Source organism: Chinchilla lanigera, unplaced genomic scaffold (genome assembly GCF_000276665.1).
Source record: "Chinchilla lanigera isolate Chin_1 unplaced genomic scaffold, ChiLan1.0 scaffold00001, whole genome shotgun sequence".
NCBI classification, from domain to species: domain Eukaryota; kingdom Metazoa; phylum Chordata; class Mammalia; order Rodentia; family Chinchillidae; genus Chinchilla; species Chinchilla lanigera.
Genome location: NW_004955402.1, coordinates 23176513 through 23200883, shown reverse-complemented (window position 1 = coordinate 23200883; position 24371 = coordinate 23176513). Strand labels below are relative to the sequence as shown.

Below are 24371 nucleotides of genomic sequence, written 5' to 3'. Positions count from 1 at the left end.
AGGCTGAGGTAGAAGAACCATTAGTTCAAGCCCAGCCTTAGCAATATGGAGAGACCCTGTCTCAAAATTTTAAAAAAAGGAGGACAGAGATGTAACTCAGTGTGAAAGTCTTGGGTTCAATCCTAGCCACACACAAACATGCACATACATGTGCAAAATAATCCAGTGATTTGAAAATTCCAGGGACTTGAAAAGGCTCCCAACAAGGTCCCACAGCAGGTATAGAGGTTAAGGCTTTGGTGTTGAGTGGAGTTCCTGAGGGATTTGGTCTAACTGACCAAATGCATCTAGTAGCTGTAATCAGGTGAGCTATAGAGAGGCAAGGCCATCCTGAGTCACAGAATCCCAAGGAATCAAGTTTCCTGCCAATTCATGCAACACTGGCGTGGAGGTGCCCAAAAGCTGTATGCTAGCAAACCAGAATGCATGAGGCTGATGACTGATAATATTTCACTGCCACTGTGCCAGGTGGAAACAGGATAGCAGATGTTTCTGACTGGTGCCATGTGGATTATGTAACCTGGAAAATGCCTATACCTCAAGGAGACTCTAACGTGCTATACAACAAAGCAACATAGATACTCGGTGGATACTAACGATGACAACAGCAAGGATGGTCAGTGGATGCTGCTATGAACAGTCATTATTCATTTAAACAGAATGAACATTTCATGATATTACTGTATGTCTACCAATTTATTTCCAGATTTAAGAATCAGGAAACAAAGAAATTATCGTATTTGCCAGTACTTTAAATGCTGTGAAAGGAAATATTATTATACCACTGTCAATTATTTTTTGTAAATGCTACCTGGTAAATGCATGGCCAGATAAGCCACATATCATTATCCTCAGACCAAATCTAGGAACCCAATTACAAGTAGAAAAAGAAACTGCTGCGGAGCATATTTTTCCTGACATAAAATTACTAAAGTATGGCAAAAATTTCAAGTGTAACTATAAAGTATCATTTTGGGGTGCAATATGGGGGTGACCAAAGTAACAGCAAAAGTAACTCTGCCATTTTGTGCTTTCATGGTGGTCAGTGAGCCAAAGCCACTTATGAACTCTTAACAGGAGACTCCTCCTACTAGGAAAGGTCGCTTCTCTCCACCGGCCTCATAAGGGACTCACATGTATGAGGGAGGGAGCAAGGTAGGGACACAGTTCTAATTCTCCAGGGACAGCAATTTAACAACAGGAAACACTGCACGGATTGCCACCAACACTTGGTCTTCAGGTGCTCAAAGAGAAGAATTTATTATTTCCAGAGTTACCAGTGAGTCCTCTAAGACAATAATAGGTTCTTCATTTATTAGATAGATATTCTGACGTAAACCTCCAATGCTCAGAGAAAGTAAGGGAAGGATATCAAAGCAATGGGTGAAGGGAGATGCCACCGTGTATTTACCTGCACTCCGGGCTGGCTGCCTGCCTTAAGTACAGCACGGTGCAAGTAAGAACGTATAGATGTCTTTTCCTCATTTGAGGCTGGTAGTTACATAGAGGAAAACACTCAGACCATCATCACGAAGTCTAGGCAGCACTGGGACATGCATCTGCTGTGAACCATAAGAGGGCCACATGGAAAAACAATTCCAGCACACTGGATGCTGGGAGTGAGTGGCACCACTCATACAAAACTTACAGTGGATTTACCTGGGAAGGGTTTTGGCTGAAAGATCTCATTAGATGGTACATAATGCTATTGGTATTTAACCCTTAGGCCTTTCCGGTTTAATAATATATTTTGTAAGAGAAAAGAGGATATTTCTGTTTTATATCTTCTGTTTTTAAATCTTTAGGTAAAAGAACCCATAAAGCGGTCATATAGTTTTCTGGCATACATAATTCAGTAACAAATAATAGTTTTTCCTTTTCTTACAAATACAATTCTGAAACGTAGGCAGCAATTTTTGAAGATATTGAGGAGAAGGTAGGCAAATGGTACGGCATAAATTTGATCACCACCACAAATGCTGTGGAACCATGACTCCATGAGAGACGGCTAGAAGGAGCCCAAACACGGGGTCCTATTCCCAGCACTATGCTAATGAGATCTGATACAAATCTTCCGATCTGTTTCAGCTTTAGGGAAATGTGGCTAATAACATTTCTTACCTAAACACATGACAAGATAGTAAATAGTAGCATATGAGAGGCTGGGACAGAGAAGAACAGAAATGTGTGTATGATGTTATATGATCCCATAAGCATCAGGAGTTAAAAGGCCAGTCAAGCCTTGGCACGCTTGCTCCACACAGTGCCAGGTGTTTGGTGCAAGACAAACATCTGGATTTGTGATTATACTTTTTATTCTTCCTCCAGATGTTGAAATATTGTAAATGTTAGGGATCAGAAAAAAGTTACTTTGAACACTTGAAAATTAGACCTGGTAAAAAGAATTAACTATTAATGGCATGCCAGCATTAGCAATAACAAAATAGGCTGAGAAAAATTTTCTGTCAGCCTAACTTTGTATTTCTGACATAAAAACAAAAGTCTACAGTTGGAAAGAAGCATTGTGAGTTCTTGCTGACACCATTCTCTATAGAATGTCTTTTTATATACTTGTTATTTCTAATTTTATAAATGAGCTACCTATTAGGACAAGGAAGTTGAAATATGTTCCTGGTCTCCACTGATTTGGGTCATGATTACTTAACATATGATGGACAGCTCTTCCAGAGCCCAAAGAGCCACTGTTTTGCCCTGCTCCACTGGGAAAAGCAACATTACATGATGCTATTTCATTACTTTGTAATTATGTATTCATTCAAGTCCTATATACTTTTCTGAAAGTATACTAAAAAATATATTTCCCCAAATGCATATAGCATATATCTAAAACATCTTTTATCATGTTCTCAGAGTTTAAAATATTCTCTTTCATTAGATAGGATGGCCTCTAGTTCAACTTTAATTGGACAAAAAACTTGAGGAACTGCCTTTGGCCACAAAAATTGAGTAGTTTAAAAACTTGAGCACAAACAATATTTACAGATACTGACAGCTCCCTCTTAGTTTGGGCCAATAAGAATTTCACAGTTCAGACACTCATCTATAAATGGTTGGAGGTACAACCCCTAAAGTTAAAAATCCCAAGATTAATTTCCAAACCACAACTTTGCAGGATGCTATTTTTCATATTGCCCCCTGGAAATACCACCACATAGATACAGCAGTGATGTAAGGCAGGGTTTGGAAATCACCCGGCTGTCACAAACCAGTCTGTTTTCCCGATCCTCAGAGACTCAGTATTTTCAGACTGACATTACTCATCTATGACTGAGCCATCTGCCTGGGACAGTCATCCGTGGCTCAGGGACCAGCAGTAACTAGAAGAGATGGAAGGCTATGGTAGAGCCAGCCTGCTTCTGCACAGTGAGCCCCAGGGCTCAGAAAGCCAGCAAAAAATTGGACAGACAATGTCATTCCATTACATCCAGTTCTGCTGAGGTCATGGAGTCCTGTCTTGCTTAAGTTAAACTTTATGCCATATTTAGCCAACCTCCCTAGAGTTAAAAGTTTAGCGTTTCTCCTGTGTTCACTTGGCTGAGTCTCCATCCGGCTGGAAGCCCTTAACACTTGATGAAACCAAGCAGTGCCAACAGCAGTGTTAGTCAACATGCATTTTGTATGCACCTATGCCCAAGACCACGCTCTGTGCTAATGTGAAAGCAAATGAACCCACAGCGCACAGAGCAATCGGGGAGACACAGCTGATGCCCAAGGCTACAGTGAAGAGTATCACTGCTTTTTTCCAAATAAAGCTAAGACAACAAGACTTTCTCCAGGGAAAGTCTGCCCGTCTGCATATAAGCATGTGCGCGCGCACACACACACCACGTGCCAGAACTTTTTACTATTTTTTTCTTCTTCAGTATTTAACTTTTCTTTTCACTAGGTTCACGTTTTTCTTTGCTAACTTTAATTTTATTGTCCATCAGTTTAATTTAAACCAGACTAACAGATCCTAGGGTTAAAAAAATTCAAAAGTGATCCCTTTTGGGGCAGAGCTATATATTCAAATCATAAAGAAATAAGTTAATACCTCAGTATTTAGAATTAAGCTTTAAAGTCAATCTTATTTTTTATATTTTCCCTCTTCAGTGGCATACATTGACAACTTCCATCAATCATTTTGTTGTGCTCTGAAGATGTCCAGTTTATTAAAAACAGTGAAGGTTGTGGTCATCCTAGAAATTTACCTGTTCTTGTCTCCTTATTAGTCTGCGGGTTGGATTCATTACCACTGCCCAGAAGCCTGTTTGACATTATTGCATCAGTTCTCCCTTGCCTCCCCCTGCACTCACCTTGGGGATGCTGAGGTGTTCCGGAGGAGGAGGAGGAGGACACCGTGAAAGCGACCTGTGCATCTGCAGATGGAGGGCTCTGGCTCACAGGGACAGGCGAGGCAGGAGCTGCTGGTGAGGTCAAGTCCAAGCAGAGGTCAGCTCTGCCCTGGCTCGTACTCTGGCTTCTCAGCTCCTTCTCGTGCGCCTCAGCTGCCAACTGCTCCAAGTATTTGTATCTGAAAGTTAAATTCCAAAGGGTTTCCGTAAAAAGAAAGAGGAGCCCGTGGCTGATGCTTGTTTATGGACGAAACACCTGCAGAGTGAGCTGATTTCCTGAAGCATAGAGCACAGCGCAGGGCTGACTGGAGGGTCAGCCTGCCAAAAACACTCGGCGAAGCCAAGATGCTAATGATTAAAAATCCTGCATCATTCACAACCCAGCAAATTGGGAGAAATGGCAACGTCACACAGTCCCAGATCCGGGATCACTGCTGCAGAATCTGATTTTGCTCTTTTAGGGAACATTTGTACAAATAAGTAAAACAGCAATAATGGCCATCAAATGTCCCCACAGTGATAGCTGAGAACCAAAGCCCCTCAGAGCTCACAGCTGCAAAATGAGGATGCCTCTCTGTGGTGGAGATAAACAATGCCCCCAAAATACCAAAAGGGTCTGCTTGGGGAAGGCCTCTGGGAATTTCTGAACCTGCTTCAGTGCTAACAGCAATGCAACTGGAATTCACTTTGTTCTGTCAGCATCGACCATGGAAACTTTTTTATATTCTAAAATATTTCTAAGCAGGACTCAGACATCCAATAGCTTGGACCTGACGTCACGTGTAGTTTATTCATCAAAGTCAGTTTAAAAGAACAAAGATACATCTGTTTTGCATTTCAGGCAGGCAGAACCCACTAACTGTTTATTAAGACCAGCTACCAATCATATTCCTCATAGTGAGCTTTATAGATCAGACCAAAATAACTTTGAAATATGTGCCTCTTCCAGATGTCTGCTAATTTTACTCACCATTATTGGTGCAGAAATAAATGTAAAAATTCAGCTGTAGCAGGCCTGTGACTATCTTACCCACCACAGAACTGCGAGACAGCTTACTCAATATCCATCCAGGTTCACTGCTTTAGTCCCTCACGACCAGCAACTCCTAGCCGCTAGGGACCCTACTGTCACTGACGTGATGCTCTAATTGAAGATAAGAAAGGCATGACATAGGTTAAAAATCTTGTATAATGCATGCACTTCATCCCATTTTAAGGGGGTGTGGTTCCCTCCAGCTGTCTTTGTCACCGGTCTCAGGGCCAGAGCAAAGGCAGACTGCCCTTCAGGCCACGCTTATATGTGCTGCTCCTTCTGTGAAATCTGCCTTGACCGCCACAGCTGGAAGTGATCTTGGCCTTGCCTCTGAACTCATGTCGGATATGTATCCCATTCGACTCAGATGGCATTTTAACATTTACTGCCTGGCATATTTAGTCATCTTTTCACATGTTTTTGTCTGCTTTCAACAAGTAGATAATACAATTTTTGAGAATAGGAAGACTGCCGTCCTTTGTTCTTTCCCTTGGTGCCTTGCATTTGTCAGCTGATGGGAAGCAGGCAAAGCACACAGGAAGACACCTGCAAAGCAGCCCTCAACCTGAAGAAGTCCACCTGCTGCCCAGGATGCTGCTGGGCAAAGGCATCCTATTTCCTGGATGTGGGCAGTGAGCCCGTCTCCCTGGTGAATCTCAGATAAAAGTCTTGATGGATTACATATACCAACACTCAAGGCTTGCGGGGAGCAGCTGCCTCACAGCTACAGGAGGAAGTCGTACCCAAAAAGACTTACACTTTCCCTTGCCAACAGCATCATCGCTCCAAAAGGAAGGGAGGTCATAAAAGGAATGTGTTTTCTGAGCTCAATTCAGACCAGCAAGGAAGGGCTCCTGGCTAGGGAAACAACAGGAACCTTGGGAGAAAGAGATGTGCAGGGCAAGAGGCAGTGCCTCCAGGAATGCTGTCAGTCCAGTAGTAGTTGTGAGCATACCAAGTCCAAGCCTGCAACAGGAGAAAGGGGCAGGCAAGAATGGAATATGAAAAAGGGATCTAGACAGGTCTGGGAGATCAGAATCCTGAAGCAGGAAATCAGGAATCCAGAAAGGATGCTAGTGGGTCCTTGCATGAACGGCTTCCGGCCAAGAGGACAATCCCCCCCTTGATCTCCATTTTAGCTGTGCCAGCTCTCGTCCTGGATTTCTTTACCCCAGACTGGCAGGCATGGGTTGACAGCCAAAGGGCTCACCCCACTTTCTCGGGTACTCCAGAGGTTGCTCATCCAGAGTCTGGGCAGATGTAACAAAAGAATATTCCTATGCACCCCTCTGGCTCACAGATGCCATCACCAATAGTCTATGACACAGGGAAGGAGCCAAAGGCTTAACTACAACTGTTCTAAGGGATGAAAGTTTTTATATGGCAGACAAAAATGGCAAGGGCTAGGATTAGTGCGTGTAGAGTTTCAGTTTTATAAGGTAAGAGGAACTCTGGTGACTAGCTGTACAACCATGTGAACGTACATTGTACTACTAGTTATGTTATCACAATTTTTAAAAGTTTTTAAATGGCAGAAGTAGATAGACATGGAGGTTAAGACCATTAAACCTTCATGGAGGAGCAGCAGCAAAGTTTGTCTACAACGGCCCAAGAGGTGAGGGTAGGGAGCTGGTACCCATGGACACAGCCACAGAACCTGGCAGTGAGAAGGTTACAGCATAGCAGCCCTCCCGACTATGTGATCCCCTGGGGGTCCTTAGGGAAGAAGCTGGACTCCCATCATGACTATTCCTTAGACAGTACCTCTAAGAGCCATAACACTTAGGGACCCAATTGTACTTGATCTAGGGAGCCCACTTGTGTATGCAGTGCCTGTCAGCATTCCTGATGCCTCGTGAAGCAAAACCAACGAACAGACAATGATGAGGCCGCCATGCAAAGGACTAGGCTTTCCATTCACAAGGCTCAGCCCCAAGCACAGACCACCTTTTCTGCCTACATCAAAACTGTCTCATTTCTGCAAGCCCTGCTCCATCCATTATTCATTCATCTTTTTCTTTTATTTATTTATTGAACATTTGTAGAGTGTCTGCCATCTGCTAAGAACTGTAACAAGCACTAGAGACTTAATAATAAACAAGAAAAAGATATCCCACCCTCCTGAGGCTCACGATTCAATGGCAAAGAAAGGTAAATAAACCACTCTTCTGGGAATGAACTCCAACTCCCATGAGGTCTGGAGCTGCAGCTCAAGATCTCTTCACAGGATCTGACATAAAGCCTATTTGACTTGAGACTAACCTAAATTTGCTTACAAATGCTACCTCCCCTTGCAAATTCTCCCTTACATTAAACCTAAGGCAAGCTCCCTCTAACTTCTATTCTCAGTCCTACTGTGCAATGATGAGAATCCTTTCCCAGTGCTCCAACGAGCACTTCTTGCATAATATCCAAAAATCCTAGGCTGGTCCCGAATCTTCTCTTTTACCTGTTCTTGTGGCCTCTGTTTCCTACGGCATCTGCTCTGTGTCCTGTTGCTCACACTCCTCCGACTGACAAATCCCACTGAACTGACTCACCAACCACACCAGCCCAACCTAAGCATACCCCCAGCCTAGATTTCAGTCCTTACTTCTTGTGCTTAAAAATACTATTCATGAATGTCACTTACGTTGATCATTACTATTTAAAGACTGTCTTCTGATACTTAAACAAAATTAGAAGTAGCATCGCAATAGAAACTGATTCTTGGTTTGCATCACTGTTGATGCAAACTAGGCTTTCCATTCACAAGGCTCAGCCCCAAGCTTGAAATTACAAAAATGAGATCACATGGAATAAAATATAACTGGACAACCACAATATCTCAACATAGCAAAGTGACATTACTCTTCTTATACTGACATAACACAAACCTCAGAAAACATCTGCACTGATTCAGGTCACCCTTACCGGAATCTTTTTGTTAAGAATAAGAGACACAAAGCCTAGCAAACATACCTGGCTCTGTCCTGAAAAGTTAATAGATGGAGTCCTCACCCTTATAGGCCTCTCTCCCCTGTCATCCCTACTAGTTGTCCCATCTCCTTTCAGATTGCGTTATACTTAGAAATTTGATCATTTCCTGGCTTACCAGGACCCCTAGTTTTCCAAACAGGGACGAAAGTATATCTTCCTCACTCCTGTCTGTACCAAGTAATTCAAGAAATAAACTAACCACTCTCAAAAAAGGCGGCTGGTTTAAACCAAAGGAAAATGCCTGGCTGCTTTTGCCAAACCTCTGTGTCAACAGAAAGGTAGGCTAGCCAGATGTGGTGATACACATTTGCAGTCCCAGAACTCTGGGAGGTTGAGGCAAGAGGATTGCAAGTTTGAGGCCAACTTCAGCCACTTAATGATATAGTGAGACCCTGTCTCAGAATAGAAAAAAGAGCTGGGGATACAGCTCCGCACAAAGGCTCTGAGCTCAATCCCCACTCTCTCACCTCCCATCCCCATGAGATGAATTGGGGAGAGGATTCCACACCTGCTAAGGCCCAGGTTGACAGGCAGCCAAGGGCTAAGGACAGAAAGCAGAACGAAAGGGGAGGAGAGCAGTGACAGCCTCATTATACAGGTCTGCAGGCACAGTGAAGCCCTATTTGGAAGAAAACAGCCGTAAATAATATTCAGGAAAAGCTAGCCTTCAGTGATTTGGGGAAATTTTGAAGTCACTCTGAGCCAGTTCAGACCTTGACAAAGCACCTCAACATCTCCCCAGGAGCTGCCACGCCTTACCTACGTGGACATAACTTGACGGTCAAGTTGTCAAAGCTCAAAAAGTACAGAATCTAGGGGAAGAACTAAAAAAATAAAATTGAATTCCTTAAGCCTGGGCAGAAAGTCAACAATATTTTCAGTAAGAGAATATGTTATGCCCCCCTCCCCAATGTCAAAAGCAGGTATTAGTCACAGAAAACAGAAGTTTCTTGTTTCTTTACCAGCATTTCTCACTCTGACTTTACTGGCCACAACTGGCTATTAGGATGACAATAATCTAACAGAATGTTGGAAATAAAAGTGCTGTACTTTTATTTATGAGGCTGACTTAAGCATCTAATTTTTTAATTGAGTACAGGCAGTCTCCACTCTTCCCTGCCTCAGACCTTCTTGATCTATTTAGCTGATGGTGCCTAAAAAATTAGCACAATTCCACATCTTACTGGCACTGTCCAGAAATTTGTGAGGTTCTCAGCTGGCTCCAGTACAAAAGGTTTAAAATAAACGTTTCCGTATCTCCATGCTGTAACGCCATCTGGTGGTAGAGGGCACAACTGCAGGCTACATACTGCAGGGCGTTAAAACTTGTCTTTTGCTGGTTTATTTCCCAAACCAGCCTCCTTTGCTTACCTAGATTTATCAGACACTGAGTATATTACTGCTTTATTGTTGTCAAAATCATGTTGCCATTGAAATTAGTGAACTTGTTTATAGCTTCGATATCATAAATAAAGCAGTAAGTTCTTTTGCTCATTTATTTATTCTACACATTATTCCTAAGTACTTACTGTGCCTCAAGCATGTGCTAAAATACTTGCTGGAGGAATGCTAACCAAGTACAGTATGGAAGTACATAGTAAGGACCCCTAAGTCAAGCTCAGAAACGATAGCGCCAGATGTTTCAGATATAGCCATGCACTGCATAATGATGCTTTAGTCACTAGTGGATAACACACACAGTGATAGTCCCATACGAGTATAAGGGATCTTTTGTGCATCTTAGTGTTCTTCATCATGTTAAACAATAACACCACCATCTATCATGGCAACTCTCAGAACATATATCTATTGTCAAGTGACACATGACTCTGTATACCATTTGTCAATGTGTTAATATTAACGTGCTTATTTGGAGAGGGATTTTGGAGCAGCAGACATACATTTTATCACGACGACATTAAACGCCAAAGCCAAAATTTTCCTCAAAAACTTAGATCATAAGAATGTTTTTCCAAAATGCCAGTTATGCAACGTCTTGGGTGCCTTGGGTCAAGTTATTTTAAGAAATTGTCTCCTCCGCATGCTTGGTTAACAGCACAAAGTCACATGCCATTAGGTCACAATGGAAAAGAAGGGATGTACAAACCTTTCTTCTCTTGCTTGTCTTTGCTCTTCTCGTTTGTCTAAATACTCTCGGCTAACAGAAACATGCAGAAAATAGAGTTAGATGCTCATAAAAGTACCTAGAAAGTATTAACAGGATATCACGAAAGCCTACTATCACTGCAGCAATGAAAAATGTTGCCGTTGACTTTTGTTAAAAATTTAAATACTGTTCTTTTAAGTACTAGATACACTGTATTTTCACTAAAGTCACAAGGATGTTAAAAGATGACAATATTGGAGTCACTCCAATATTGCATGTTATGTTATGTTATAATACTGTATTTTCTATAATTATAATACTGTATATAATACTGTATACAGTTATAATACTGTATTTATTATATAACACTGTATTTTCACTAAAGTCACAAGGATGTTAAAATGACAATATTAGAGTTGCTCCAATATTATGTTATCCTGTGTAAAGACTGTAAGTATATGAGGGAGAAAGAAGAATTTTTTTAAAAGACATAAATCAAACATGAAAAGTACAAGTTGGCAATAGCTTTTAGAGGTGATTAATAGCTGACCAAGCTCTACTAGTTCCATAACATCCACCTGAAGAATTAAACCTAAGCAGGCCCAAGTGCGTTGGCCATGTTGTGTTACACTCCACAACATTCCTCCTGAGGATTTTTTCACATCCATTGCATTCTTAGTTTCTATTCTAGCACTACTGGAAGCCTGGGCTTTGTGCACTCTTTGGGTTGCACCCACAAGACTCCCTACCTTGTCCAATTCTAATGTTTTGTTTTCCTGTTCCTGCTGGTAAGGGTCCAACTTGAATCTACGTTTGAGACAATGTGTTCAGTCACCCCTCAGTGGACCAGTTATTTTTCCTGGAGAAACCTAACATCCATGTTTTTTACACTAGACCTGGTAATGTAGCTTAGTCTTCTACTGCTCAGCACACGGGCAACTGGCTATAAAGGGATAGCACATCAAAAACAAGTAGGTTAGGACTAAGAAGAAAAATGCAACCAGGATTCAGATTTGTTATCACTTATAAATATCCATCCTCATACTCAATGAAACCAACAACAGATAAACAATAACTCTTAGATGCTTTGCAAAAAGTATAAGAGCATGTACAATTTAAATCAATGAAGTGGATGAAAGCTTGTCAATTCAACTAATATAAAGGAGTGCTATGGAAAATTTTATCTATTTCCTTTTAAAAATTTCTTTCCTGTCCTAATGTCAGAAGCATGGAGTTACAGTCACTATAATTAATGGTTGCCCGTGGCCTGTCCTGCTGATTAGCATCTTTCTCGAATCAGAGTCATTTTGCCTCGATCTCTGCATGTGTTCTTATACGACAAATGAGAACAACTTGAAACCAAGAGCAAATGATGGACAGTCTGAATACAGATGCTCATGACAGAGTGCCTGAGAACAATCCTCATCTGTGTGTGACATAATGATGGAGTATACGTTATAATACATTCTATTCTATTTTGTTATATCTCCCAGATTCCAGTGACATGAATGCTAGATATTTTGGTGTTATGCCATGGGTTTCTAGGATGCTTGTTCACAGTTTTAAATTTTTATTTTCAGCCTGGATAATTTCTGTTGTTCTATGTTGAGATTAACTGACACCCTTCTTATCTCTATTCTGTTATTCTGTTCATTTGATGAAATTTTTATCTTGTTTTTTAAATTTTTCTGTTCCATACATATTTCTACTTGGTTCTTTATATTTCTTTCTCTGCAGAGACTTGCCTTTTCATTTATTTCAAGAATATTTGCCTTTACTTCTTGAAGCATGTTAGTAATAGCTATTTTAAAGTCATCTGATCATTACAACATCTATGTTGTCCTCCTGTGGTTAGCACCTTTTCATTTTCTTTTCCCTAGGAGTTAACATTTTCCTGGTTCTCTACATGACAAGTTCTTTTAGATTGTGTTCCAGAAATCTTAAATATTCTGTACTGAGATTCTGGGTAAATTCTATGAAGAATCTTGAGTTTTGTTTTGTTATATTTTAGCAGCAATCAACTGGGTTAGGTTCAGCCTGGGAGTTCTGACCTCCCTTCTGGAATCAGTTTAAATATTAGCTCAGTTTTCAACTATTCTCAGTCCTGCTCACCTCAGGCCTTATGTGCCCCTTCCAGCAGCCAGTCTGGGAACTGGGTGGCGATCTTCACTATACTTAGTTCTCAAAGCCTGTGCTCTCTTGATCTTCCAGCTCTTTGTTACTTTCCTCATACTTCCTGGCTTCCTTGGTTTACCTAGTCTTTCACCCAGAAAACCTTGGCTTCCTTTTCCCTGATCTACTGTGTACTTTTGATAACTGTATCTGGATTCAGGGCAGTGCAGCAGGACACACACACACACACACACACACACCCCATTTCCCTAGTACTCATGCGGAATTGCTCTTCTGGTCAGAGGATGGTTTTTCCTCACCCAGAGTTTTAGGTACCTGTCTGAGTACTGCTGCCATCACTGTTTTTGCAGCAATACTGCTTAGAGGCTGAGGTAGTAGAGATAGGAAAAAGGGGAAAAGAGAGTATTTCTATATTCTCTGACCCTTAGGAGTTCTTTTGGCTGTGCCTCAGTCTAGAAAAAAGGGTTTTTCTGGGCATTTTTGGGTCGATATTTGACATAGGTTTCTAGGTTTGGGAGTGCCTTTGAGTTCATGTCAGGTGATACTGGAGGTAAAAAATGGTAAACTCTCACTGGTAGAATTCTGGATGTTGGTCTCCTCTGTTAATTTACCGACTTCCTATTACATTTCAGAGTTTCCAGAGCCACGCATTCTGTCTATGATTCATGGATGTATTCGGTGATGCAATGGAGAGACAGGATGGAACGTGCTGATTTCATTTTCTCCAAAACGAGTACCTTATTTTAAGAGATTTTCAACCACTAATTCTGGATATATAAGCTAATCTCTGAATTTTCCACATATTTCAGTCAAATTACTTGGTGCTATTTAGTGGTAATACATCCAAATCTCTCAGAAAGCCATAAATCAGGAAGCCTTTAACCTGTTACAGGGTTTTAAAAATCAGTCTTTTAAAACAACTTCTTGAACTAGCTCATGACAAATGGTGCATAGAGAGCTGGTGTTTCCACATATCATTTGGTAGAAATTTGACAGCTCTGAGGGTGCCCCTCAAGCACAGTAGAGAAATGATGCTGGTTTGGTTCATGCAGCCCATTCACCCACTTTTACAAAAGCTAGGATTGGCATTTTATCCATGGACTAGGGAGATCTGTTTTCATAAAGAAGTAAGGTAAAGTTAAGCAACTTTGCAACACTTCTGACATTTTGATCATTTTATAATTACATATATTTTCCTTGTCTTCTGGAAGAAACCAGGTTACTGAATCCATAAGTCCTCATTAACAGTCCCCTATATCCTTTACTGATTTAGCTGAAAGTAATCAATGGAAATATTATTCTCCAAAGAAACTGAAGAGATTAAACCAGAAGTAGAAATATAAAGGGAAATGAAGAAAAAAAAAGGTAAAAGTTATTGGAAAAGTGACTAGGGAAAGTAAAGAAGGGGGAGACCACCTAGGGAAAGTGGGACAGGAAGACAAGTGGGAAAAGGGAAGTTGGAAAAGTAGGCAAAGAAAGAGTGGAAAGGAAGGCAATGTGTAAAGAAAGACTGCACAATACTCCATGAAGCACAACACGGCATGAAACCAGTGGTAAGGGTGGAAGGAGGTCAGCTTGGAGGATGGGAGAACCAGGGAACTGGTGGATGGAGAAGCAGAGGCACAGTGGACTCAGCAGGCTCAGACAGGCCAAGATATGAAATATATACATATAATAAATAAAATATAAATATTATACAAAATAGTATGAAATACATTATATAAAATACATATTATATATTATATAAAATGTATTATATATATTTTTAAGATTGCTGCAAGGAACAAGAAGCAAACCAGAAAATGGGAAATATTTTCCTTCAGGCATCCAATACAATATGAATAAAACATGAGGCTCTTTAGTGAGAAATGGCAAATTAAGACAATTATGCTCTCTGCCCTGAGGAAGGCCTGGGTAGATAATGAGGACCTAAAATACACAAGTTCCTAATTGCATTTGGCTTTCTGCTCTTCCTGCCTTATGGTCAGAGAAAGGTCAGAACACACCAGAGCTAGTCCACAGCAGGCAAATATTGCTCTTCCTTAGACACGGGCAGAATTAGAAGTGAATATGCTTCCTAACCCTTTGACACCAGCATTAGTCATACACGCTTGCAAAATCATATTCTTTAAATTGCAACCTCTTGTTAAAAGAATCTTCAAATCTTCCTTACTTGAATTTGTTTCTTTCCTCCCGTTCTATTCTTTGCAACCTTTCTTCTCTCTCCTGTCGACGCCTCTCTCTCTCTGCTGCCAGTGACTCTTGGTGTTGCCTAAAGGATGACGTCAGAAGACCACTCGGTGACAACCTGAAGATACAGTGAATTCAGGGGTTAGTGGCTTGGCCTGTGGAAGCAGGAATTAGTCCATGCTTGGTGGGCTGCTCGTACCTATGTGCTGCTTGGGGAAAATCACCGAGCATCTGAAGTCTCCTATTTCAGGACTTTTGTCTGTAAACTGCAATAAGCAACCCACTTCTAGTGCTGAGGACAAAAAGGTAGTAATGTGTATAAAATACAAAACAACATGCTTTCCATGAGGAAATTATTGATCATGAGCATTATAAACAAAAGATATTCTAGGAAATATATAGACTATGAACTATTTATCTTGTGGTTGCACTACCTCTGCAACCAGATCCTGTATTCCAGACTGATAGTGGACTACTACATGAGCCCTAAAAACTCAGGCATAGGCAGAACTGAATTCAGAGAAAATGTGCCTGCATGATAGGAAACACAGGTATCTTAGTACAAGAAAAAGGTGTTACTCCTACTCATATCCTTGCCATGAATCTCATGGGTGTTCTCATCTGAAAAGGTGCATCATTTGTGGCTGTCAGCCAGAGGTGGGGCAGGGTGAATAACATTCCTGTAAGCAAACCCTAGATTCCAAGCTCATGGTGGAGCTATTATGTCAAGCCTGGACACTTAGGCATAGACAAAATTTATTTATCTTCCAGGCAAAAGAGGTCCAGGCCCTGCTATATCACTTCTTTGATATACTATTTCATGGAAATTTTTAAAAATGCTATATGCAACCAAATCGGAACCATAATCAGAGTGAAGGGGTTTACTATATTGCTTGCACAGTGACTGATACAAATTGGGCTATAATAGATTTGAATATGTGACAATTTTATCTAATAGATAAGCACGATGCCTCAAATTAAAGAAAATACATTCTTCTCAATATATAGGCTATACAAAACCCAGCAATTCTGCAATCAAATTCATGCCAAAAGTCAGTCTCAAATGACCCACCTTCCCAACTATAATTCAATTAAATTTAAGGTTTTGGGGCTTTTTTGTTTTTTTTTTCCAGTACCGGGAATTTTTTCTTTTTTCTTTTTTGTTTGTTTTTTTCCTTTACCAGGAATCGAACTCACGACCTTGCACTTGCCAGGCAGGCACTGTGCCGCTGAGCTAAATCCCCAGCCCCCGGTACAGGGAATTGAACTTACGACCTTGCACTTGCCAGGCAGGCGCTGTGCTACTGAGCTAAATCCCCAGCCCCTCAATTAAATTTAAAATAGCAAGGAAATAAATTTGGATTTTTTGGGGGTTTTTTGGTTGTTGTTGTTTTGGCTTTTTTCCGGTTCCGGGAATTGAACTCATGACCTTGTGCTTGCCAGGCAGGCACTGTGCCACTGAGCTAAATCCCCAGCCCCTAAATTTGTTTTTAAAAACTATGTAAATGGAAGTTTTAATATACTTCTAAATAGTGCAAGTAAAAACAACTCAGAAAATTAGAAAATATTCAAAGGGCACCATAATGAAACAGTTGTATACTAAGTTTTATAGAATAATTCTAATATGCTATTTATTTATTACTTAAATATTTATACTAGAAAAGAAAGAGTAAAAGTTAATGTGTGGTCAACTCAACAGCTGGAAAAACAACAGAATAAATTCAAAACAGATAAAAGAAGTCAAGTAAGATTAATAAAATATGAAAAAATATATAAAGAAAATCAACAAAATCAAAGGCTAGTTTGTAATTAAAAACCTAATAAGCAGAAAAATTCTTTCAAAGTTGTCCAAGGGAAAAAAAAGCCAAAAAATGAGCAATTCTTGGAAATGACAGAAATAATTATGAATACAGTAGAAACCAAATAAAATTATGAGAAAATTTTATGACAATACATTTAGACACTTCAAAGAAATGAATTTTCTAGAAACATAGAACATACTAAATTTAACTGAGGAAGAAACAGAAAATTTAGATTTCCCTCTTAATTATTTTAAAAATTGAATCAGTTAATTACATATATTTGTACACATACCAAAAGAAAAATAAATCCAACAGGTTAAACTCTTTTAAAGTGACTTCTACCTGACACTAACAGAAGAGATCATCTTGTGAATACTAAATTTTGGAGAACATTATTTCACATGATAATTATTCTCATATAAAAAAAACAGGCAAGAAGAGTGTGAAGACCGAAAGTTATGTACTAACTGCAATTATAAACATCATTGTAAAATCTGAAGTAAAACTAGGTTGGGCTTGTCAAATGAATACAAGATTAAAACACTAACAAATGTAATTTACCATATTAAAAGATTATAGGAAAAAGTCAGGACTAAGATGTAGAGTTTTAAAGTCAACACACAGTTGCTATAAAAAAACTTTTATCAAGCTGAGAAGAAAACTTTCTTAATCTGACAACAGGTATTAGCAAAGAAAGTTTTAAAAACTATAGGGAGCATTATTTGTAAAGCTGAAACATCGAGCGGTTTAACATAGAAATGATATAATGATGTTCATATCACAGTTTATATTTGATATTATTGTGGTAATCCTATCCAGTGTACTAAGGAAAAGCAATAAAAACATCAGGAAGAAAAGAAATACATGCTATTATTTGCAGATAATCTGACCAAATATTTAAAAAATCAACAAGTTATTAGGATTAATAACAGTTCAGTAAAATTTTTATATATAAAATATACAAAAATTAAATGCATCTTAAAAATACCAGAAGCAATTAAAAGACTCATATACATGAAAGCTATATCACATTCATGCATAGAAAGAGACAATCTAGTTAAGATGCTAATTGTCCTTTTTCTCAAAATACAATTCTAAATCAACGTCCCCATAGGGTTTTCCATGAAATTTTACAGGACAAGTCCAAAATTCCTGGATAAGAATTAAAACCCAAGGATAATCAATTTTGAACAGGAGAAAAGCAAAGCAATGGCCAGAGTAGACAGCAAACTCATCCTATAACCACAGTGATCAAGAGTGAACATGGACTTGGTGTATAAGTTGAAACATGTTCCATTGGAATAGGACAGCCTAAACAAATGATATTGAGACTGTTAGCCATAAAAAACAGAGTACTGGTACCCCTTGCTCATACCAAACACAAAAACAAATTCTAGGTATTTTAAGTAAAAATGTAAAAAGCAAACATTAAAACTTTTAGATTTGACAGAATTTTTAAATCAAAATAGGCAACCAAAAAAGGAGAGACAACCATGTATATATATTAAACATAAAAGTTTGTATATTGTATATATTTTGAAAAACCATATTATGAATATGACTGTTAAGAATAAAGAAAAGCAATAGCCCAGAAGGTACCTGTAACATGTACAAACTGTAAAGGATTAGTATATATAATTCAAAGAACACCTTCAAATCAGTATGAAAAAGATAAACTAATCATTGAAGAAATGGACAAAAGAAAATTGGCATTTCACTGAAAAAGAAAATTTAATGGTCATTAAATATACAAATGATGATCAGAGAAACCAGGGAAAAGATGTGCTAGCTAAACCCACAATGAAATTAAAAATCCATTCTCTTCAGCGCCCTCACAGATCTCTGTAGCAGAAAGACAGAGTGAAAAGACTTCATGAGCTTATTATCTGTTCTGGATGCATATAAGCCATTTCTATCACAGAAGAAATAAATGGTTATTACAGTATTCCATAAGTTAAAATTCTCTAGGTCTTCTATTAGCCAGATAAGGTCAGTATGTGGCAGTCTAAATCCTGTTTCTGAATTTTCTCAAGATATAATATGAATGCTTAACCATACAGAGGGGATAATCCAAATTATCATTACAGAAAGGCCATCAAGATTCAAGCTAACAATATGAAACTCTCTTCTTCATAATGGCATCTTTAATATTTTTATCTTTCGTAGTAAGTTTGCCAAAAAATACCTACAGTGTTTGGAAGTTGCTGTAATGCTTATGTTGGCTGGTTTAGGGATCAACTCTGGCATAAAAGAATGAGCTTGGAATGAGTAAACTTTAGTGTGCCTGGTTACTTAACCTCTCTGAACCAGTTTATTTATTTGTAAAATAAACATTAATCATGCTTTCTACTCAAATATTGTCAATTTGCAAGTGAGTATACACATGAATTTGCCTAAAAAATATCTGGGACATGGTAATCACTCAGCAGATAACCAATTTGTGTGGAAGTCTAAAATCTGTGAAGGTAGTGATTGAGGGAGGTTGTAGTGCAATCCCCAAACCAGGTCCAGAGAACAACATTGGCAGTTCCTACCCTGATAGATTCCATGAGTAAATGTTAAATATGAACCTTTCCATCATGGCTACCAGCTGTGTCAGTCATCTGTGCCAACCCAGAATGCACCTGGAGAGCTGATGTCATCTGAAGTCACCCAAGCAGCTGTAACCAAGTGAAACCATATAGGGCCACAAGTGGCAAAAGGCCAGAGATGGAGAGTTTGCAAAAGAGTAGATGATATACTCTGAGTGACACGAATTGAAGTATAAAAATTTGACCCCAGAGTTAGCTGTCCAAATCTCCAAATCTGATTAAACCCTCCCTCACTGGGATGGCTGGACCAGGAGCTTTGTTTCACTGATATACGGCCAGTAAAAGCAGTTGACATTTATGCAGATGACCCTATCTGTCAGTTATGTTCCGTGTGGAGCTCCTTTAATCCTCACAGCCTTTTGTGCTAAGTTCTCTTACTGTCCCCCTCTTTAGAAATTAGGAAATTGAGGCACAGGAATGTTACATCATAGATATAGCAGAGCTAGACTTTTAAACTGGTTGTCAGACAGGGTCCATCTTGATCAGTGTCTCTCTCCCACACCTCTGTACGCAGTAGAGTAACATTCTTGCAGCACTTAGTATAGCACATATTTTTTCATTTCTTTCCTAGAGATGATCACTACCTTGGATTTGGTCTTTATCATTTCCATACATATTATTATATTTTCCCTTGACAGCTTAAGTTTTGGCACAAGATCCAACCTTCTTGTTCATTCCTCTTCCCTGGCACACAGAAGAGTGGCACTGACTGCTCAAAGATTCCATTAACTATTAAATGCATTAGATACCGGAAGTGAGAATAGTTTATATATGGCAGTCCCAATGCTTTTACACCTCCAGCCCATTCTCTAAGGAAAAAATGCATGACAACAAACTAGGAAAAAGGTGCTTTTTGCACCAAGACTGTTTCCTGGTAACGTCTGAACAAAAGTAGGGTGGAGTCCCACCCCACATGGAGGCCCCACGGCGGACTGGAGGCTCCCTGTGCAGAATGCTGAGCTAACAGTAGCCATGTACAAGATTGAACCGTGAGGTGGGGAGAGAATGAGCAGTGGAGAGAAGCAGACATCACAGATCTGCAGTGGGGAGACCCTGGGTGGGTCTGAGAGACCCAGTTAGGATAGGCCACAAGAGAGAATGAGCCCAAGTATTAAGCAGAAAAAGATGATGCCAGTGTGTAAGAGAGGGAGGTGATGGGAGCAGGAAGTAGGTGACAGACAGGACAGCAGCACACAGGGAGGGACTAAGATACGCTGGTGTCAGAGCACTAGAGGATACCTGGATGACACTGATGTCTGCGCAAGGAGATGGCCATGGAGCAGGAGGCATGTCGGGCCTGCCAGTCTTCCCTGGGTACTCAGGAGGCCTGTCCCATAGCTAACAACCCACTGTGCTGACAATGGTGGGCGTTCTCATCTAGCTTTCCATCGCTGGGAGCAACCCACGCTCAAAAGAGACACAGAAAAAGACAATGCAGGGCAACAAAGAGTTGTATTGATGTAAAATATCCCTGTAACTAATGGTAAATTTCAGGTTCGAATTTATTGGAAAAAAAAAATACTACTGGAACAGCCAAATCTAAAAGCAGTGTGTACTGCAGAGTATTATCAAAGCCATACTCCCTTTGCAGGAAAATTTCTGTGACATCTTAGTTCAGAATTCGAGTTCAGGGGCCTCTACTCACATCTGACAGCTCTACACATGAGTCTTTGTGCGAAGTCTCAGATCCACACTGAGACGCTTCCCTCAACATCTTGGTTACTGTTACAGTATCTGTATTCACATTCTCCTGACCAAGTGACGGGGAGTTTTGGAATGGCAGCCTTGCTAAAATTTTGGTGTCTTCTTTCTGGGAGTGTTCACTACTGTTAGGGACCCAAAAATCTACTACATGCTAATTAGCAATTAGGATTATTTACCTCGTGTTATTATCTTTCTGCGATTAACCCCACTGCCACCACCATCTTTTTTGAGAGGGAGAGGTAAAGTCAAATGATTTACATTGTTTTTCTGCTAGGAATTTAGCATTATTTCCATTATGCTAACTTGGGTAATAAAACGATTGGTTCCAGAAAGAACCAAAATTATATACTTGATAATGAGAATGATTTCTTAGACTCAGAAATAAACAGTTACATCTGTTCCATAACACAATGAGGTTTTTAAATGCATAAATAAGAGCGTCTCCTTTTTCTGAGACTCCCCTGCCTTTCTAATGGAAAAGTGATCTGCCAGAAGAACAACCCAAGACAACCAGTCCAATCTTGACCTCGAGTGGTTTGGAATGTCTCTTGGCTCTTCACAAAACAACCCACTGCCCAGGCCGAATGAGCACAACAGAGAGATGACTGGAGCAAATGCTGAGGGGGGATTTGCCGTGAACAAGTCTTCCTTTTTTGATACGAGGTGGGCACTTTGGTGATCTACTAATCTCCAAACAGACTAAACATAAAGTGGGAAGTCTTTATGGAGATAAAGTTAGACAAACAGGAGAGATTAAAACATATTAGTTTCAATTTTTTACCATATTTGAGAACCATTCAAAATATCTCTTAAGTCTGCCAGCCAGCCTGCAATTGTTTTCTGAGCAAAATGATGACTTCAGTGTCAACAGTCAGTAGGTCACTCCTGTGTGGAGCAGTAAATATTTAATGGATGTATAACATCTTATAAAAACAGAAACTAATGGTGCAGCTATTTTTATTCAAAAAGGCAGTCATTATTTCCTTGAGTCGAGGCTGACCATGTAAATTTGTTTTGGCCAATGTAGCACTCAGAAATGGGATTCAATGTTAGGGGAGTTTTGAAAAGTATATGTGTCCTGAGGCTTACCCCCGTTACCGTAGGAGCTCTGCAAGCACCAGGAGTGGACAAGTCTGGGCTAAGTGGCTGGACAACGAGGCACATGGCCAACTTGTGCTGTCAGTTCAGCTGATAGCCAGGAACAGCTACATAGACAGAAGGCAATCAACAATCAGCTGATGGCCAACACCTGAGTAAACCCAGCGGCGCCCAGATGATCTGCTCAAAGTGAGCCTGGCCAAAACTACCAAGAAATAGAATCACGGGGTAATTGCACGTTTGATGTGTTAAACCACTAAGTTTTAGTGATTTCTTATGGAGTAAAAGCTGAACAAAACAGGACGGGCTTTGAGAACATTTTCTTTATTTCTGAAGAGGAAGCTGGCACCTTTTAGGTGCCTTCCAAAAAAATCTGAAATGTAGATGCAATTAAAGTCATCTCAGATTCTGATCTACTGGCTACACTCGCCTTCTACTCTCTCCCAAAGAATTCCCCCTGCCAATCAAGCTATTTCTTTTCTTATTCCCTGAAGAGGTCTAGTTCCATTGTCCACTAGCATCTCACCCTTGAAATAATCCCTGCTTCTCTGCCTGACTTCTTTAGGACACTTTCCTCAGTGAGCACAAAGGACACTGCCCTCTATTTCTGCAAACTCTTAGATGTGTCCTTTTGTCCCATCATGACTTGTGGGTTCCTCAAGTGTTTTGTGAATGAACCCCATTTCCAGCAAGCCTGTAAAGTCATCAGAGCACAGTCTCCATCTCCTACTTCCATCCTGCCCCCACCATACCTGACTTACTGTCAATACACATTGATTGAATTCAACTGTTCACACAGTAGTGATTTGAGCAATGTCCTAAACTACATGTTCCATCAAGTGAGTAAATTGATAGACCACAAGCCCATTATTACCATGTTGCTTTTTCTTTTATTCTCTTCATAGAATTAGCTTTATGACTAAAAGTTACTGTGAAAGAAATCTTATCACACTAACCCACCTGCTTTTCCACATATAATTGGAGGCCTATTTCAATGGCAGAAAAAGGGCAAGTTTTGAGCTTCAACTTTCAGTCAGTATGAAGTAACAGGAACCAGATTTACCTGCACCTGAAACAACTAAGAACCAGACAAAATATAAAGAACAATGGCACTGAAGAAACTGGCCATCAGATGGTGAAAATCAGTGATTCCTGAGAGATGAGAAGCAGTGGAGGTCATTCCAAGTGCTTCCCTGGCTTACTGCTTGGAGAAAGTTTGCAGGCTGGGGTGGGGAAGGGAAGCCTAGATGTCTCTGGCTAGAGACGATCCAGCTGGGAGTCTGGAGATGCTAAGGTGGCTGAAATTGGCAGGATGATGCACCAGGAAGGGGTTACGCAGAGACAGACCTCTGTACATCTGCAGTTTCCCTCAAGTATTCAGGTGAGGACTGATCAAGCACATGTGTGTGAGGAAATTACCTGAGACCAGTGAAAGAACTGTCCAAAAGAATTAGAACAAACAGCATCTGGAGACTACAGAAAACATAGGAGCAGTGCCCATTTCCAAAAGTCAGAGAGAGAAACCTGGTGGTTCAGAGGGCACTTTATAAAGTTCTAACATGCATCTTGCCTTAGCAGTAGTAAAACATTGGGTTAAATAAAATACTGGGCTGGCCTATCGAGGGTAAAAATGTAACACCTAGGATAAAACTGTGAGTTAAGGAGACAACAGAGCAAAAATCAAGAATATTTATGGGAACACAAAAATATCCCACACCCAACAAGGTAAAATTTACAAGATGGCATAAAAAAAGACTATGTATTGTATACAAAGAAGAAAAGAGTCATAAAGGACAAAAAAAAAAAACAACCCATTTGACATCAACCCAGAAATGACACAGATAGTACAATTAGTTGGTCAGAACATTACAATTTCTGATGATAGCCCATGGACTCTAAAAGCTAGAGGAATGTTGTAACACACTAAGATATAAGAAGTACAGAAAAAAGCACTGGAGAGAATAGACAGATACTGCAGAGAAACAAAACTAGTGAGCTTGAACACATAGTAATATAACTACCTGAAAGGAAATACATTGAGAAAAATAATTTTAAAAACTCACCAGAACACCAACAAACTTTATGAAAACTTCAGGTTGTCCAATAGGCATGTTATTAGTTACCAAAGGAAAGGAGAGGTACAAGATATCACAGCATTTTGAAGACACAAGTACTGAAAAATTTGCAAATTGGATGAAAATCCACAAGGAAATCTGAAGTAAACACGAAGTAAGATACACCAATGCAAATAAAAATTTAGTTGCTAACAACCTATGATAAAGAGACAATCTTAAAAGCAGCCAAAATAGCTTGGCATGGTGGTGCACACCTGAAATCTCATTACTCTGGGAGGCTGAGGCAGGAGGACTCAAAGTGTGA

The 24371-nt window shown here is 39.9% G+C and overlaps 1 protein-coding gene across 9 annotated transcripts in view; it reads right to left on the bottom strand.

Annotated features, from left to right (window-relative positions):
• Fhod3 (formin homology 2 domain containing 3) overlaps window positions 1-24371 on the bottom strand; it is a 455934-nt gene that overhangs the window by 77110 nt on the left and 354453 nt on the right. For 8 of the 9 annotated variants that reach the window (XM_005372817.2, XM_005372818.2, XM_013510258.1 and 5 more), the window contains 3 exons: window positions 14781-14915; window positions 10475-10525; window positions 4317-4534 (listed from right to left, as the gene is read on the bottom strand). In XM_005372817.2, coding sequence (XP_005372874.1) covers window positions 4317-4534; window positions 10475-10525; window positions 14781-14915 — 404 coding nt within the window. The remainder of the gene's footprint in view (window positions 1-4316; window positions 4535-10474; window positions 10526-14780; window positions 14916-24371) is intronic. The other variant, XM_005372824.2, reaches the window with a different exon arrangement.